Here is an 18,140-nt window from a genome sequence, read left to right as displayed (position 1 = left end):
GACCCTAAATCTACCTATCCTCTCTCTTTTACTTTACCCTATTTATCTTTTATGAAATGTCGCTAATAATTACTATCCTTTTATTAATTTTTATCATTTATAGTTTTTGACTTGTATTAATAATTGTTTTTCTATTTTTGTTTTATTTATTACGCATTGTATTTATGTTCTTATATATTGTATATCCCTTTTACTATGTTGTAAACTGTTCTGATGTTTCACTGAACGACAGTATACAAAAAAAAAGAATCTGTAAATAAATAAATCTACATTAGCAAATATAAGAACCATCCATACTGGGGCATGACCACATTATGATCCCAATATCCTGACTGGAAACAGACTTATCCACCGATAAATGATCTATGTGGGAGTAAACATTATGTACTTTAGAGAAAAAGGTGTAGTTCCTCTGATTAGGATAAACTATGCCTCCAAATGTCTAGCAATCCCCATTTATACATTAGCCGCTTGAACCTGCACCTGCGGACCCTGGATATTAGACCCCCACCAGACGAGTTATCCACTTGGAGAATCATGGTTAGATTAAAGTCACCTCCTAATCAATTTGCCTTCCACCCACTTATCCAAAACATCAGCCAGCTGCACAAAAAAAAAGGGTCTTGTTCAGAATTTGGTGATAGATATTTGTATAATGAGAAAATGACCAGAGGAGTTTGCATAACATTTCCTAAAATGACATACAATCTGAGAAGAGAATAATATGTCTACTGCAGAGTATTTATGGCCCTGAGAGGCTACCGTAAAGAATCTATGTGGGTAGGCAGTGGAGGCCATAAGGTAATCATATGTCTTTTTAAAATGCATTTATTGAAGACAAGTGATGGAAACATTCTGATCTACCAGATCTGCATAAGAGTTTCTGCTTCCTAGAGGAGTTCAAACCTTTCACAACCTTTCACATTCAGAGAATATAATTTAAACTGAGCAATCAGGAATATCTAATGGGGATGAAAGCAATAGCAAATAACGGATCCAGCGCTCTCTCTGGCATGGCAAAAGATCATAAAGAAGGGAAGCCCAAACGGAGCCTGCACTCACCTATTTGCTCTGAACCCTCAGCCCCACTTGTACTTGTAATGAAAAGAACCCTTTCCAAATTCCCCCCCCCCCCCAATCCCAATAGAAAAAACTGCTCATAAGCAGAGCAGGAAAAATAGGGGGAGAAACCAAAAAGCCCTGAGACCCCCCTCCTGCAGCCATGACACAGATAAAACAGTAACAATATCTCAGTTCTATTACATTTAGTAAAACACATCCACATACAGTTTAAATCACAGAAAAGTAGAAGAATTGCACCATCCAATACAATGGAGAACAGCAAAATGTTCAGGTCACAGGAGTCCTGTACAGCATTGTTTCCTCCCGATTAGCACTGCAGTCATTGTCCCTCTTTTTCTACCCACTGTCATCTTGTATGATCATCTCGGCTTGCCGTCGCAATGGTTACCATCCCTGTGGAAATTGGAACCATGAAGCCCAACTCCTTAAGAATGGCTTCCACTTCCCCAACCGATTTGATTTTATATGTAGATCCCTGAATGGTGAAAGCCAAACTGAAGGGATATAGCCATCAGTACCAACAGTTTTCTTTGCGGAGAATCAAGGTAATGTTTCACATATCCAGATGTTTACGCAACATGCCCGCTGAGTGATCAGCAAAAATTGAAACCTGATTCTGATTATAAGCCCATGATTTCCTCTTTCTGCCAATATTAAACAGTGACTACTGCAACTCCTTATTACTAGGCCTACCTTCAAGCTTGCTAAAACATTACTCCAAAATGCCTCTGGCTAGACTATAACTAGGGACAAGGAAATTTCACCACATCATACCCTCACTGATGGCACTGCACTGGCTTTCTGTACAAGCCAGAATTAATTATAAAATATTAACCCTAATCTTCAACATAGTCAACAAAACTGACCAATGCTTATTAGGAGTGACACTTCAACACTACTCAGAGAGAACCCTAAGATCACAAAACAACGGATATCTAATGGTGCCTTCTACCCAGAACACACAAACTGGATTACTGCAACTCACTCCTTCTGGGCCTACCCGCCAGCACAATCAAACCACTTCAGATGGTCCAGAACGCGACAGCCAGGATCCTCACAAACACCAATAAAAGGGAACACATCACCCCTATCCTCCAGAACCTTCACTGGCTGCCAATTAAATTTAGGATACTCTTTAAAGCCCTCATGATGATCCATAAGGCCTTACACAACATCTCCCCCATCAACCTAACCTTCCAACTTCAGCAGCACACTACCATGAGACCCATCAGAAGAGCGTACAAGGATATGCTACAAACCCAGCCGGCCAAAACCTCACTTAGGAAACGTGCCCTTTCCACAGCTGGTCCCTCACTTTGGAACTCGCTCCGTCCGGACCTCCGCCAAGAACCCTGCCTTTCGGTATTCAAAAAGAAGCTAAAGACTTGGCTATTTAGCCAAGCGTTCCCTGAGAGCTAAGAGCCGATGAATTGAGCTTTACAGACACTGGTCCACCAATCCCACTGTAAATATGTTTTGAATTTGTATATGTTTTGAATTGTACTTTATTTTGCTAATCTTGTTTTGAATTGCATTCCACTGGTTCTCTGTAAGTTTCAGTTTCAACCTTGTTCCAATGTATCCGCCCCTGAGGCAACAGTTCAGTTCTCTGTAAACCGGTGCGATATGTATTCTATACAGAAGCATCAGTATATAAAAATGAAAAATAAATAAATAAATAAATCTAACGCAAATAAGGGACCAAGTGTTTTCCATAGCAGGCCCCAAGTTGTGGAACTCCCTTCCAGAGTCATCACGACAGTTAACAGACAGAAATAATTTTAAACATGAAGTGAAAACATGGCTCTTGAGAAAAGCTTACGATTTAACGTAAAATACCAATATACTGATATCCTCAACATCAGTACAAGAGACAATGGCAGTGAAGCTCTGGAATTTGTTGCCAGAGGATGTGGTTAGTGCAGTTAGTGTAGCTGGGTTCAAAAAAGGTTTGGATAAGTTCTTGGAGAAGTCCATTAATGGCTATTAATCAATTATACTTAGGGAATAGCCACTGCTATTAATTGCATCAGTAGCATGGGTTCTTCTTAGTGTTTGGGTAATTGACAGGTTCTTGTGGCCTGGTTTTGGCCTCTGTTGGAAACAGGATGCTGGGCTTGATGGACCCTTGGTCTGACCCAGCATGGCAATTTCTTATGTTCGTATAAGTAATGAATGATGTAGTGTATAGGTAGTAGAATTAGAATCTGCATTTACTGTAATGCTGACTTTTAAAATGTATGAAAATGAAGTCTATAAATCTGGCATGTTGACCAAGAACATGTACAAATATGTATAATAATATAATATAAAACTACTGTGATGTAGACCCAAATTATGAATGCTGGCACAGAATGTGAATGCTGATTTTGTAAACCGTTGTGATCTTACTCTGGGAACAACGGTATATAAAAATGCCTAAATAAACAAAGCGTACAATTATGTCGTTTGGGTGATCTCTGCTCCGCTGGTCCAAATGCTCTGTAGGCCCTCTCGATTGATATATCAGCAAGGCGAGAGTAGGGGGGAGGCCTCTTTGGACTCCTGAAGAAAAATGCAAAATTGCAGGATTGTGGTCTTGCAATCACTGTGCTCTGGTCACTCTGTGATCCCTCGGAAATGGACGTTACATCACAGGGTGCGAATCTCAATGTCCTCAAGTTTTTCAAAGAGCGCTACATTTTTGTATCGCAAGGCTGAGAATATTTTGTCCAGATCTTCAAGATGGTTCGCATGCGCATCCAGGGTCGTGTGTTCATCCATACGGCACCCAATTTCTAGTAGCTCTTCCCGCAGTTCCAACATCATTGTAATTAACTCAGCTTTATTATTTTTAATGTCTTTCCTGAAGTCGCAAAACCATTTGCGGAATTCAGCACGTGAAGGTATGTCTACCTCAGTGGGAGCACGAGCTGCAGTTGCAGAGCTTTCCAACGAACCTGTATCTGGCGCACTTGTAGGCCCCGAATCGCCAGTGTCGCAGCAAAGTTCATCTCCAATTTTTGAGAACGAAAACTGTTTTAAGCCTGCCACTTTCTTCTTAGTTGCCATCTTCAGACTTTCAGCTGCAGTCTGCTCCAACTTTGAGCCCGAAAACTCCTCTTAGTGCTTAGATATTGCAGATTGAAGGCTGCCAAGAGCAGAAAGGAGAGTCTCAGGTGGCCATCTAGGTTGGTGATGTCATCAACCTCCTTAGCTGGCCTTTTTGCCTCTGCACTTGGGAGGCCAATCCGGCAAAGGCCTAAACCATAAATGCATTTGCCAAGCTCTTGGCCTCAGCAACCTGTAAGGAGTGGCATTAGCGTGAGTCCTTAGTGTTGTGGCATAGTTGACGCTGCCTCGTGGGTGACCCCACAAAGCCTATGCCAGCAGCTGGAGAATGTACCTTAAAGTGGGTCAGGCTGGAGCTTTACCTGTACCAGCAGCCTCCCCTGCAGTTTGATATCTTGGGTTCCGGCAGCCAGAAGGACTTAGGTGATTCGAGGGATCAAGTGTTTAACAGCCACTGTTGTCAGCTTGCCTGTCCACAATGTTCATTCCTCCTCCAACCACCAAAATCAAAAGAGAGGCAGGGCAGGGTGCACAGTGTGACCCAATAACCCAGAGCAGACACAGGGGCTTGCTGTATTTTAGCTGCCCATGCCCACCAAAAAAAAAAAAAAAAGCAGGAGTCATTGCAGAAGCAGCTGTTGAAAGAAGGAATTGGGAGAGTTGTGCTGAAGCTGAGCTATGCCCGCTGAAGAAAAGAATCTTTTCCAGAGCTGCCAGCTGCTGGAGGGAACCTTATCATTCACGGAGTCAAACCCATCATTGGTATGAAGAGGATGGTGTGGGTAAAGGGAGACCAGGGATCTGCTGGGCAGATAGAGAAGGATGTAGGGTAGGGGAAAGAGGACAACATAGGGCAGAGGAGGGAAAGATCAGCTAGTGCCATTTTTTTTTTTTTTAATGTTAGCTGCCATCAGGGCAGGGGAGAAGGGGTGGATGGAAAGGGAGGAAGTGATACTTTCTCCTGTCCTGATTTTCATTTGGCCCTCACTGGAAAAAGTAATCAGCTGTCCCCTGGCCTTGGTACAGAATTGCCAAAGCTGTCAGAAAGCTGCAGTGTGTTGGCTAGACCATGCATTTTGCAGAGGTTCTGCTAAAGGAGTAAAAAGCAGCTCTGCAATTGAGTGCAAACTGTCCCAAAGCAGACAATGGTAGAGGAGAGAGAGAGAGAGAGAGAGAGAGAGAGAGAGGGATGCATAGTGCTGGGGGTGCATGGGCGATGAATTCTGATAGGTGAAGAAGGGTGAGAGCAAAGGGGGATTTTTTTAAAGACTTACAGCATCCTAGAGATGACCCTCCCCTCTTTCCGATCTTCGGCGGGAGGGACGGGGAAAATACTTAAACTTAGTGCCTATTGGTACCAAAATCTTAAATCTGGCTTTGTTGGTGAACATGCTTATCTTCAGAAAAATGTCAGAACATCACTAAGGAAACTGGTTAGCGCTGACATTAGTACAAAACAAGCACATATTCAACTCCAAAGAAATCTGCAGTACAGGGATGAAATGGCTTACCTCTGACAAAGATGAAGAGAAATGGTTGCAATTCTTGTGCATTAAGTGATAAGCATTCCCTTTAAATTCCTTTCCAAGCTCTTCTACAATTTTTTCTATATCATTTTCCGTGAAATCTGTACTTCCCAGAGCTATTGCTTCTCTAAAAAGAGAGCAGAAAACATTGTTAGCAAATATAATAGGAATCCCTGCTTAATATTAGTCATGTACCTAGAAAACCAATGCTGCCGAGTTTAACTCATTAAAAACATTACAATTCATTAGATAAAGTAAAGCAACAAGAATGTGCTCCTCATGAAATACAGAATTATTAAATGCATATTAAGCTTTTCTTTTCAGTCTTGTTCACTGTTGTGTATTTTGTCTGTACATTACTATTTTTTTTTTTTTTTTTTTTAAAAGAAAACATGCATCATCTAATAAATCAATAAGACCAAAGCTTCAGCAGCCATCTTTGGATGTGATATGCATTTAACTCAACAAATAAAGTATTCTTAAACAAGGAGAAAAGACTGGAAAAAGTTACCTCATAAATGAGGTGAAAAGAAACAAAGAAAACAGATGTAAAAACAGGGATATAAAAAGCATGCATTTCATTCACCAGCTAGTAGTAAAAGCCCATCCAAGGATGGGGAAATACTATGAAATGTGGAAAGGGCATAACTGAGATGTGTGATAATAGAATCACACCCCCATCCCCTCTTTCCCTTGTCTCTCACTTCCAAAACTTCTGTGATCCCCTCACTCTACCCTTTTCAATTCTTGCACACACCCAATCCTTTTCCTCACGCTGGTTCCCTCCCCATGAACTGCTCCCTCACCCCACAACCCCCTCAAAACTCACCAAGGTTTACTCTTCCCTCCTAAACTCACACTGATTCACTACCCCCTCCACACCCCTCATTCATCCTGATTCATTCCCTCTCCCCACCCCACAAATTCCTTACTTACCCCCTGTTCACTTAACTCCATCCCTGGTTCACTCACTCCCCGCCTTTCACTTCCTTCCCCGACTCAACCCCCTCGCTCACCCTAGTTTCCTTATCCCACAAACCCCTCTCTCTCCCTGGTTTACTATCCCCGTATTCACCCTGTTTCACTCCTTCCCCTCTCTCACTCCGATTCACTCATGCCTCCACCTCACTCCCCCCTGGTCAGTTTGTTCTCTTCTCCTCACCCCACGGTCCCTGGCTCACTCTCTCCCTGCCCCCTCATTCGTCGACTCCTATTGGCCAAACATAAAAAGGAGGCCAGTGGTCTTGAAGTGTCTCCGGCGTGGCCTCCCCTGCAAGAGCTCGAGTGTCATGCTTTGAACCATGTGGCCCAAAGCAAGCCATTCAGGCCTCAGCAGGAGAGAAGGGAGGGTGTGCTGAAAGGCACCGCAAGGCGACTGCCCTCCTCCTCCTGTATGACCAATAGTAGCTGCTGAGTGAAGGGATCTGGTTGGGGGGGGGGGGGGGGGAAGAAGGTATATGCACCATGCATTGATATCACTGTTTCCCTTCCAGGGTGGGCTCAACTTCGATACAGAGAGAGGGGTGGAGATGAAGAGTTCAGGGATGGAGGGGATGGAGGTTCAATTTGTATACCAGCAACATAGGTGCAGGTCAACTTTCCTCTTTACTATAGTTATATTAGGACAATCATATTCCCAATTGGACAATTTACACATTGATAGTCTCCGCATTTTAGTTCAAAACCTCTTAACATTTCACAAAATGTTGCCTTCAAATATAATGGAAAAAGATTTAAAAAGCCTAACCATTTCTTCAAGAAAGTGCTTCCCCTTTTAACTTGGTACTTGAATAACCCAATTTTCTCCAAATGCATGTGACATATCATTCAATTTGATCACTAGCTTGCTGTGGAGCCTTCTACAGTTGTCTAATTTAGTAAAGCAAAGTTGCTTACCTTTTACAGATGCTCTCCACAGACAGCAGGACAAATCAGCCATACAAATAGGGTGACTTTTACTGGGCATGTGCATGTAGACATTCCCTGGGGTCTCAAATAGATGTCCATAGTCCCAGACCTTGGGAAGTCAGCTACAGAGGAACAAACTATTCATTACAGCATCTCTCAGAGATCTGGTATGAAATTGGACATCCCTTAGGCATAAGGGGGGGAGGGTGTCTAGTTTAGGTAAGATTAGGGCAGATGTACTTTACTTTCAGAAGGGAAGGATGTGAATCATGCACTTTTGGAGTTAGGCCCACTAGTCTGACATAGGTAAAAAGAGAGGCACATGCCTTACCAGTTCCTTTAATAGGCTGGTAAAAAGAGATATTTAAGATGCTTTTTACAGTTTTTTCTAGTTTCTACATTTTTGACCTGTTCCATTCCTGGCAGCTGTATCCCCCGGCTCAGGGTGGTCAGGTGGGACTGTACACCTTTTTGACCAGCATTAAGAGGAGGTTGCAGCAGCTAGCTGTGAGCAGAGATCCTACATCAAGTTGTTCCAAGTTTGTATTTTTCCACCATTGGGGGGGGGGGGGGGGGGGAAGGGGATTTTTTTTTTCTATCCCCTTCTTTCCCCCCTGAAATGGAGGCTTTTGGTAACTGTTTCCAGTATAAGTCTTTCCTCTTAGTAGGTCAGTTGCTATCTATCGAAGAGGAACCATGAAGGGAGAAACATCTGGAGACACTCCACGGAGTTTCCACCCCAGGACACAGGACATGGTCAGGTGAAGTTCAGGATTCAACATGGACCTCAGGTACTGTGGAAAGGGATCCAGTCATTGTTAGGATTCTCCAGCCACCTTGGGACAATTATCTTTCCTTCCCATGGAGGATATGCATGTTCCAAGCCCTTGACTGGAGGAACACACCCAGAGGTAGAGACATTAAAATATTCACAAAAGTTTTACAGCTATGATTGGAGTCCCTTGTTCCTTCCTTGGTGCATCCTGATCAATCTGGGATGTTCACCACCAATACCATGTGGCTGTTTAATATTATGAGTTGGGGGTTGTAGGCACAACGTTTCAGGGCTAATCCTGTGGCTAGATGCAGAAAAGGCTTTTGGAGAGGTATCAAATTCTACTGGAACTCATAAATTGGGTCCAAGCATTACATAACAAACTTCAGGCCAGAGCAGTGTTTAATAGGTATTCAACGCCATTCTTGGTTCTAAGGGGCACCTGATAATGTAGCCCTCTGTCACCTCTTTCATTTAACGATGATAGAGGCCATGACTTAAATGATACGGCAGTCTCCCTTCATCACTGGCTTTATGATAAGGGATTCCCACCATCAGATTACCTTGCATGCAGGTGACGTCCTGCTCTTTATCTACTTTGGAAGTTTGGGGTAGTATCTGGCTATAAACTGAACCTTAGCAAATCCCAAATTTATCCCTTGGGTCTTAAATTGTTCATTCCCCTCTGTCTTGCACGATTTTGGCTACAAGCTTCCAAATTTAAATATTTAGGGGTAATTATAACCAGGGAGCCCAAAAATGTGTACTCCGTGAGTTATGGCCCAGTTATCAATAAAATAAGAGCTGCTCTGAAGTCCTGGAAGGAGTTGCCTGTGGCTTGGCCTGAGCAAACCATTCTTAAAATGAATGTTTTACCAAGGTTAATGTACTTGTTTCAATGCATTCCATGCCACATTCCTAATAAGGTCTTTGGGGCGCTGAATGGACTAATAACCAGTTTTATCTGGGCTGGAAAGCCTGCTAGAATAGGGTTTAACATTTTATGGCTGCCTACCTTTAAGGGAGGAATGGATTTACCTAATCTCCACTGACTAGAGAGAAAATGAATGAGGACTCAGGGTATTTTTCCATTGAGCATACTCTCAATAGATAAAGAGTTCTCATCTATTAACTCTTCTGCCTTCCCATCCTAGTAGGGCCTACCTCATTACAGTTCCTATGCTGGACATTTGGCAGCAGCTCCAAAAGAAATTGAAATAAAGAGTGTGTCTCCTATATCATTTATTCATCATAGTTCAGCTATGTTCTTACACATTCTTGCTGACCAAATGGGAGCTTGGGACTCCATAAGAACAGGCCATACTGGGTCACACCAAGGGTCCATCAAGCCCAGCATTCTGTTTCCAACAGTGGCCAATCCAGGCCATAAGTACCTAGCAAATACCCCAAAACTAAGTCTGTTACATGTTACCCTTGCTAGTAATAGCAGTGGCTATTTTCTAAGTCAACTTAATTAATAGCAGATAATGGACTTCTCCTTCAAGATCTTATCCAATCCTTTTTTTAAACACAGCTTCACTAACTGCACTAATCACATCCTCTGGCAACAAATTCCAGAGTTTAATTGTGCGTTGAGTGAAAAAGAACTTTCTCCGATTAGTTTTAAATGTGGCACATGCTAACTTCATGGAATGCCCCCTAGTCTTTCTATTATCTGAAAGAGTAAATAACCAATTCACATTTACCCGTTCTAGACCTCTCATGATTTTAAACACCTCTATCATATCCCCCCTCAGCCTCTCTTCTCCAAGCTGAAAAGTCCTAACCTCTTTAGTCTTTCCTCATAGGAGAGCTGTTCCATTCCCTTTATCATTTTGGTTGCCCTTCTCTGTATCTTCTCCATCGCAACTATATCTTTTATGAGATGCGGCTACTAGAATTGTACACAGTATTCAAGGTGAGGTCTCACCATGGAGTGATACAGAGGCATTATGACATTTTCCGTTTTATTCACCATTCCCTTTCTAATAATCACCAACATTTTGCTTGCTTTTTTGACTGCTGCAGCACACTGAACTGATGATTTCAATGTGTTATCCAAAGATTTAAAATTCATGGGATAAATTTGGGCCTCTAATTAGATGGTGTCCTCTGATTATCTGGTGAGATGTAAGATTCTGGTATCCACATTTCCTACTTATGAGAGGGAGAGTGGACTCCCAGGCCCATGAACCCAGTGGAACAGGTACTTGGTAGACCTGTGGGAAAATTGAAGATTATATCAAGGTTATATTGGAGCCTGGAGGAATTACTGGTCTGTCATGTAAGGGTGCACTTCTTGATCCAGAAATGGAAGGACGAGCTGCTTTAACAACTAGATGAGGAGGATTGGGAAGTTCTATGGGAGGGAGCTTATCGAAGATCCATCCATAGACAAAGAGCATATCTTATTTATTTAAAAACTTTTCTATACCGTCGTTTAGTAATGCACCATCACAATGGTTTACAATTAGGAACAAATAAGTTTGGTTTATAAATTATCCAGAAGGTGCCAAAACAAATTTTTTGGTTACATGTTTCAATAATATACACTAAGTGGAGAGTGGGTTTGAATTTCCATTTATATGAATAATAGGAAAATCATATACATTCTATACTGTCCTTCTCTTAATTTAATACTTAATTGTGATGAAAATAATAACGTAAGCAATTATGCTTTTGGGTGACTTTCAGCTGTGTGTAGGTGTTCTTATTCATCGACCTCACTGTGAAAGGCTTTTTTGAAGAGCCAAGTTTTTATGCTTAGGATTCTGCACTACACTTACCAATATCCTATGCTGTTTAACAGATTCAATCCAGTTTTTGCTGGAGAGGGTGTGGAATCAGGGGATCCTTTTTTTACATATAAGGTGGACATGTCTATGAGTTTAAGACCAAGGTCTTTGAGGTAATTTCCCAGGTAGCAGGGATAAAGCTTTGTGTCTCATGATTTGGCCTTGCTGAATTCTTACTCAGTCTCAGGGAAGCTGAAAACCTTGATTGGTCAATTTTACTAGCTGAAAGGTTTACTATTGCCCAAGCCTGGACTAGGAATACCTACATTGCATAACTGGAAATCTCAAGTTTTTGAAGTTGCCCAAATTGAAGTGCTGTCATACTCCGAGGTTCTCTTAAACTTTATGATTCCATCTGGGTGAAATTTTGGACATACTGGTCTGTTTACTCTTAACTTTCCTATTATACTCTATATTCTTTAAATGTGGGGTTTTTGTTTTAGATGAGAAGGGTACGATTATATCAATCAGCAGTTCACATATTGATATGTCGGTGGCATGCCTATCTTGATTTTCTGCTACCCTTGATGCTGTTATTCTTCAATGTTTCTCTACCCAATATAACATTTATATGGAAGTATATTGTCTGATTCCATTTTTTGATTGGTTATCTGCTTAAATAAAATGTTAAAGGATCATGTGATGCACTGAGCAAGGTGGGATATAATTCACTTTGCTCTGATCACCTCTCCTGCTAAATCCACCTCCATCCTCTTTCCTAGATCTTATTTCAGCTAAGAGCAGGGCCTAAAGAGCATACCACTAATATACAGCAGCATCAAAGCTATGTCGGCCTGTCTATCTAAAAAAGGAAAAAAGGAAAAAAGGAAAAAAGGAAAAAAAAGGAATAGAAACTTAGCCCGGGAAACGAGAAAATGATGGACACACAGCAAATCTTGGAGAGAACAGCACTGCGTGAGACGGTAATTATGGAGCTGAAAGCGATGGTAGTTGATGCTCTTGAGACAGAATTTTAAACACTCGTACGGCAACCTATGAAACCTACGAAACACGTTTTTGGTACGATTGAACAGTGAATTTTGGATAATCAAGACGCCATCCTTGCACCGGTGGAAGATTTACTCAAGGTAAAAACAACAGTACGCAGACAGGAAAAATGGCTAGAAGAGCTCGAGCATCTCTTTTGCCATAATCTCCACATTGAGGGGCTATTGGAATTGTTGTAAGAAAAGGATCTGGCTCATTTTTTGGAATCCTGGCTGGTAAATGAATTGGACTTGTCGCTGATGCGAGGCCCTTTGTATATAGAATGTGCGGATATTTTGGGTGGTCGGTGGAAGAGACAGGAGAGACAATTGCTAGGATTCTAGATTTCATATACAAGATATAGATATTGCAGGCACTATGATCTGGGAAAAAGTTGGCATACAATAATAAGAACATACTTATCTTCCAAGACTACTTGATCAAGCTTGGCACAGAGAAAAAAAAAAAGTTCTCACCTGTGTGCTCCCATCTGCACAAGGTTAGGCCTGAGATTTACATTGATGTACTCAGCCAAACTCAGATTTACCCTTCCTGATGGAGTAAGGTGGTTTCAGTCAGATGAGGATGCCTCAAAGCTGGTTGACAAATTGGAAATATACAAAAATAATTCGGTGGAATCTAGTTAATGGCACTCTCTTGCCTGCTTATTGACATTCTGTTGGTGAATTCAAATAAGTGTAACAGATCTTAGAATGAATGTGTGGAATCTTTGAACCGGCGACACAAAGATTATCTTGGAAACAGAGAATTGGCAAGATTTTCACACAGGACATGTGGCGTCACCTTCTGATTACACTGGAACCAAACGATGTGATATTTTGTTGGAGGAATGCAGAGAGCTCTGTATGGGAACACAGTTCACAGTCATCACGAGACATGGATTTTAGCTTATTTTTGGTTGAACTCTTGGTAGGGAGGGCCCTTTTTTTCCTTAGGTCTGTGGGCCAATACTTTTGACTCTGGGACCCTAGTGGGATTCCTTTTGTTGAGCTGAATTGGGAAGACACCTGGGGGGGGGGAGGGGTCTCCAGGGAGTGGACGTAAGTAGGGAGAGGGGGCTAATGGTATTAATCATGATATTTTTTGTGTTTTATAATTGTTTAAATTGTTGTAAACCAGTATGATTGTACCAGAATACAGGTATAGAAAATTAAATAAATAACTTTTTTGAACTCAGAATTACATCTTCTAGATCCTTGGCAAGTACTGCATCTGCTGGAGAAAAGCTTTACCCGCTTATCTAGGGCCCATTCTACATTTTTTAGAATAGACTTTAACATTGCAAAATGCCTCTACTAATATTGAGGCGACTGGCATAGGAGAAATTAAAATTTCTAATCATGCGTCCATATGGATTAAATTGTAAGGATTGGGAGGGAGGACCTCTAATATCCATTGGAAGTTCCTTTATTATATGGCCATAGATATGTCTTTTCAGGAGTACCTGAAAAAGTGATGTCAGATTACACAGCCCACAATGCTACACACTTTGAATGGGATCTGATTTTATCATGATATGTGGCAGAAGCTGTTTTAAGAGGTGACATATCATTTCTCATACAGAAACGGTGAGTTATGGATAGGAAGGTATTAGCTTTAGAGGTCACCTTGCGCAAACAGAAAAAATTTTTGCCCATTGTCAATACAGTGGCTAATAAGGAAGTTTATCTGTTAGTACAAACAGCCTTGAATACACTTTTGCATCAAAGAGCTAAAAAGTATATTATATTATAAATTTAAGCAATATCAGCATAATAATAAAGCTGGCAAACTAATGGCACAGTTCATAAGAGCATCCTTGGGGCCTCGTTTTATATCCCACCTAAAAATACAGGAAGGTAAAGTTTTGAACTCCAACAGAGACATACTGAAATTATTTGAGGAGTTTTATGCTTGTTTATATACTTCTAGTGGCTTTGATATACTTAAGTGTCAGAAATTTTTACAGGGCTTGGGCTTATGAACTTTTGAAGAAAAAACACTTACAAAGGTTGAATAGGCCCATTAGTTCTGAAGAAATATTGGGAATTCATAAGGCCAAGGCACTGAAAGCTCCCGACAGGTTTAATGCTGAGTTATATAAAGGTTTAGTGAACAAATTGCTCCGCTGATTGACAAAACATTCGCACTATTGACTGGTAAGGGATGCTATCCTAATGATGCTAATAAAGCAGTGATAAACGTCATTCTTAAATCTGGGAAGGATCCAACCTCTGTCTCTTCATACCGTTCGATCTCTGTTAAACTTCTACCAAAAATTACTAGCCAAGATACTTGCGGATAGACTAGCACTGGTCCTGCCGGACTTCATTGGTCCGGGGCAATTGGATTTTATTAGAAGCAGATATGTCACAGTGAATGCGCGTAAAATACTTGCTGCTGTATCTCTATGTACCAGTAACAAAACTCCCTTCATGATGGTCAGCTTTGACACTGCAAAAGTGTTCTGACAGAATGGCAATATTTATTCAAATTATTGGGTCATACGAAGCTGGAAGGTTTCTTTAAACAAGGGATTAGATTATATAAGGACCTGATAGCGGTGGTGACAGCGAATGAAGAATGTTCTTCTGCTTTTTAGTAGAGGAACACAAGGCTGTCCCTTATCCTCATAGCTGTTTCTTTTGACACTAGTACCTTTGTGGTGTCCATACAGTGTGATTTAGAGCAGCGTTTCTCAACCGATGTATCGCGACACACCAGTGTGTTGCCAAACACTGGCAGGTGTGTTGCGACTCCCGGTGTCCCACTGCCCCGGTTGTACTTTCCTTCTCCCTTTTCCAGCCCCCGCGGGCCAATTGGAAGCGTCCTTCATTCTGTTTGCCCCAGCGCAGGCCAATCCGAAGTCTCCTCCTTTCTACCTGCCAGTGGGAGTAGGAAGAAGGGAGGAAGCCTTTGATTGGCTGGTGAGGCAGGCATTACCTAGCCTGGGGGTGGGAGGAATAGCGGTGACGAACTCCGAAGAAGCAAGGCCGCCACAAGAGCCCATTCCTGTGGCGGCGAAGAGGAAACCTGACCCTGACTGAGGCCATCATGGGAGCCCATCCCTGTGGTGGGGAAAAAAGCAGGCCCGCTGGAGTAAAGCCACAGCAGAACTGGAGCCCATCCCTGCAGTGAAGGAAGAAGAAGTTTTTGGTGAGAGCTGGTGGGTCTGTGTGAATGGGTGCCTGGATGACAGCTGGTGTGTCTGAAGGTGTCAACAGAAGCCTGGGTGAGAGCTGGTGTGAATGGGTGGCAAGAGCATTTGTGTGTGATTAAGAGCTTGTATATAAGAAACCATGAGTGTGAGAGAGACAGAGACTGGTCGTGGGGTGTGTGTGTGTGTGTGTGTGTGTGTGTCTGTGTATGACTGGTTGTGGGCGCTAAGGAAGAGGACTGTGAGGACAGAGCTTCAGCAGCCCTTGCTGCTTTTGGTGAGCGCTATTGGCCTGGAAGGGAAAGGAGTAGGAGAATTACTGGAGAGGATAAGTAAAGGTGGCTTTTTAAATTTATTTTTCTTGATTGACTGCCATTTTAATTATTGGGTATTATGCGATGTCTGCTGTCTTGAAATATTTTATTGATATTTGGACATGTTTTAATAATTTTTATGAGTTTTTAATTGTTGGATATTATTCTGTTCAGAAGCTGTTTTGTAACATTTTTAGTATAGCTTTACAATTATTTGTGTGTGGGGCTCTATAGCAGCTTGGCTTATTCTGTTTTCCCAATAGGAAATGTATTAGTGTTTAGGGCCTGGTTTAATAGTTGTATTTCTTAGATAGGATTGTTACTGTTTGAGTGTGTTCCATAATACGGTGTAACTTTTGTGTGGATTAGTTTCTGTGCATTATTGCAAATCCTGAGAGTCTGTTAGGTGCTAAATTTCTCTTTCTATTTCTCCAGGTTCGCACTGCATGCAGAGTGGCTTTTTTGGTTTTCCATTCCAGTTTCTGTCTCCATATTTATAATTTGAGGGTTTTCTGTACTTGGTGAAGGGTGTGTGACCGAGGGGAGGTATTTTACTAGCATGTAGGCATTTGTATCACTCTTATTTGTTGTGTTTTCTCAATAGGATATGCATTAGTGGTAAATTACTGTCTTTTCATAAGGAAGACTATTTTGCCTGGTAGTAAAAGGAGTTTGTTTTGCTTTTACTGTGTAAATTGTATATAATTGTGTAAATTGTATATAATTCCTACCATGTAAGCAATTACTCTATGCTTACATGCTCTGCTCTCCAGTTAGAAATTGTTAACCTATCTTTTTTCTAACAGCCCAGTTCCACACTCCCTGTTGTAATTTAACTTTCGCTTTCAATGTTAACTGGTTTACCCCCCTAGTTTATTGTAAACCGGTATGATAAGACCTGGTCTTGAGCATCGGTATATTAAAAGAATTTAAATAAATAAATGTCATCAGAACCAGAACATCTTTTTTGTATGTCGAGTTGTACAGGGTATTTATTTATTGGTTTTTATATACCGCCGCTCAGAGATATCACGTCGGTGTACAGAGAACGGAAAATCCGCAATTGCGTTGTACATAAAACAGTATAATGCCCTAGATCTGCTCTGCACTCACTGCTGGGGGTTGAGGGGATTCCTGTGGATGCAGAGTGCATGTTTACATTTAGCCCCGTGAAGGTCACATGTTCAGTGTATCACGCATGTGAGAACCATCTGTCAGGTGTGTCCCGGCCAAAAAAAGGTTGAGAACCACTGATTTAGAGGTTTGGGGACTTTCCTTAGGGTACACAGTTTTTAAATATGCTGCATTTGCTGATGATTTGCTGGTGTTTTTATGTGATCTAGCTAAGTCTTTTCCAAAATTACTGTTTAATGTTTTTGGGGAATTCTCTGGGTTTAAACGTAACAGAGAAAAATCTGAAGCCTTAGTATACCCGAAGGATATTAAGGAAACCTAGGAGGGGGACTTTCCCTTAAAGAGGGCGGCTGGGAACTTTTAAATATTTGGGGATTATAATCACGTTGAAGTTGGAACAATTCTACACATCTAATATGCCTCCTTTGCTTGTTCTTACTAAGGCAAAATTGAACGACTTAGGAAAGGCGTCACGCACAAGAATTATTCTAAAAGAAAATATTGTTTTTCAGAGCCCTTGAAACTTAAAAATGGCTAATGTAGAAACTCTCCAAGGTCCCTGAAGCAGACAAGCATTGTTGAAACACGGCCGATGTCGGGCAGGCAGCTTCGACTCATGTGAGACACAACAGCAGTTGGGTAGGCTTTGACCCATATTACAAAGATAGATAAGTATTGATTTGAAGAAGCGCATACGCTACACGGGAGTCAGTTGACTGCTGGGGAGAGTGGAAATCAGGGATTAGATATAAATTATAGGTTTGAAAAAAAGAAAAAAAGAACAATTTTGAAAATAAAGATGGCAGCCATAAAAAGGCATAATCACAGGGTGGTTATTTCATATATATGGCTACCGCACATAACCACACATTAGGGAGTTCCCTATATATGGTTAGTAGTTGATTTTTCAAGGTGGGAACCAAGGTTTTAGTTGTTGGCAAATTGAATGTTTGGCAAACCTTACCATTATCTTTGGTAGGTCATATAAATCTTTTCAAAATGGTTCTGTTTCCCAAATGGATGTATGTATTACAAATTTAACCAATTCATATTTTACGGAGGCATATAAAAGTTTTGGACAAATTAATTTTAAAGTTTGTTTGGTCGGGCAAGAAGCCTAGAATATCGCTTCAGCGATTGAAAAGCAGCTGGCCTCTCAGTGGGCTGGGACTCCCAGATATGGAAAAGTATAATCTAGTTAGTTTGTTAAGGGTAATTAGAGATTGGTTATATGAGGGCTCCACATATATGCACATTGACACTGAGAAGGCAATAACCTCTAATTTGGATTTACGTTATGTTTTACATGTGATTCCAGGTAGGCTGCTAATGGGTTTAGCAAGCCAGACATTAGTGGCACCTCTACCCATACAGGGGAACTTTGATACCAGACTTGTATTAACATTTGGA

The 18,140-nt window shown here is 41.4% G+C and overlaps 1 protein-coding gene across 1 annotated transcript in view; it reads right to left on the bottom strand.

The window, feature by feature from the left end:
• Positions 1-18,140, bottom strand: part of DESI2 (desumoylating isopeptidase 2) — a 142,030-nt gene that overhangs the window by 16,328 nt on the left and 107,562 nt on the right. The window contains 1 exon segment of the mRNA XM_029593956.1: positions 5,646-5,787. Coding sequence (XP_029449816.1) covers positions 5,646-5,787 — 142 coding nt within the window.

This window comes from Rhinatrema bivittatum, chromosome 3 (genome assembly GCF_901001135.1).
Source record: "Rhinatrema bivittatum chromosome 3, aRhiBiv1.1, whole genome shotgun sequence".
NCBI lineage: Eukaryota > Metazoa > Chordata > Amphibia > Gymnophiona > Rhinatrematidae > Rhinatrema > Rhinatrema bivittatum.
This window is presented reverse-complemented; position numbering and strand designations above follow the sequence as displayed.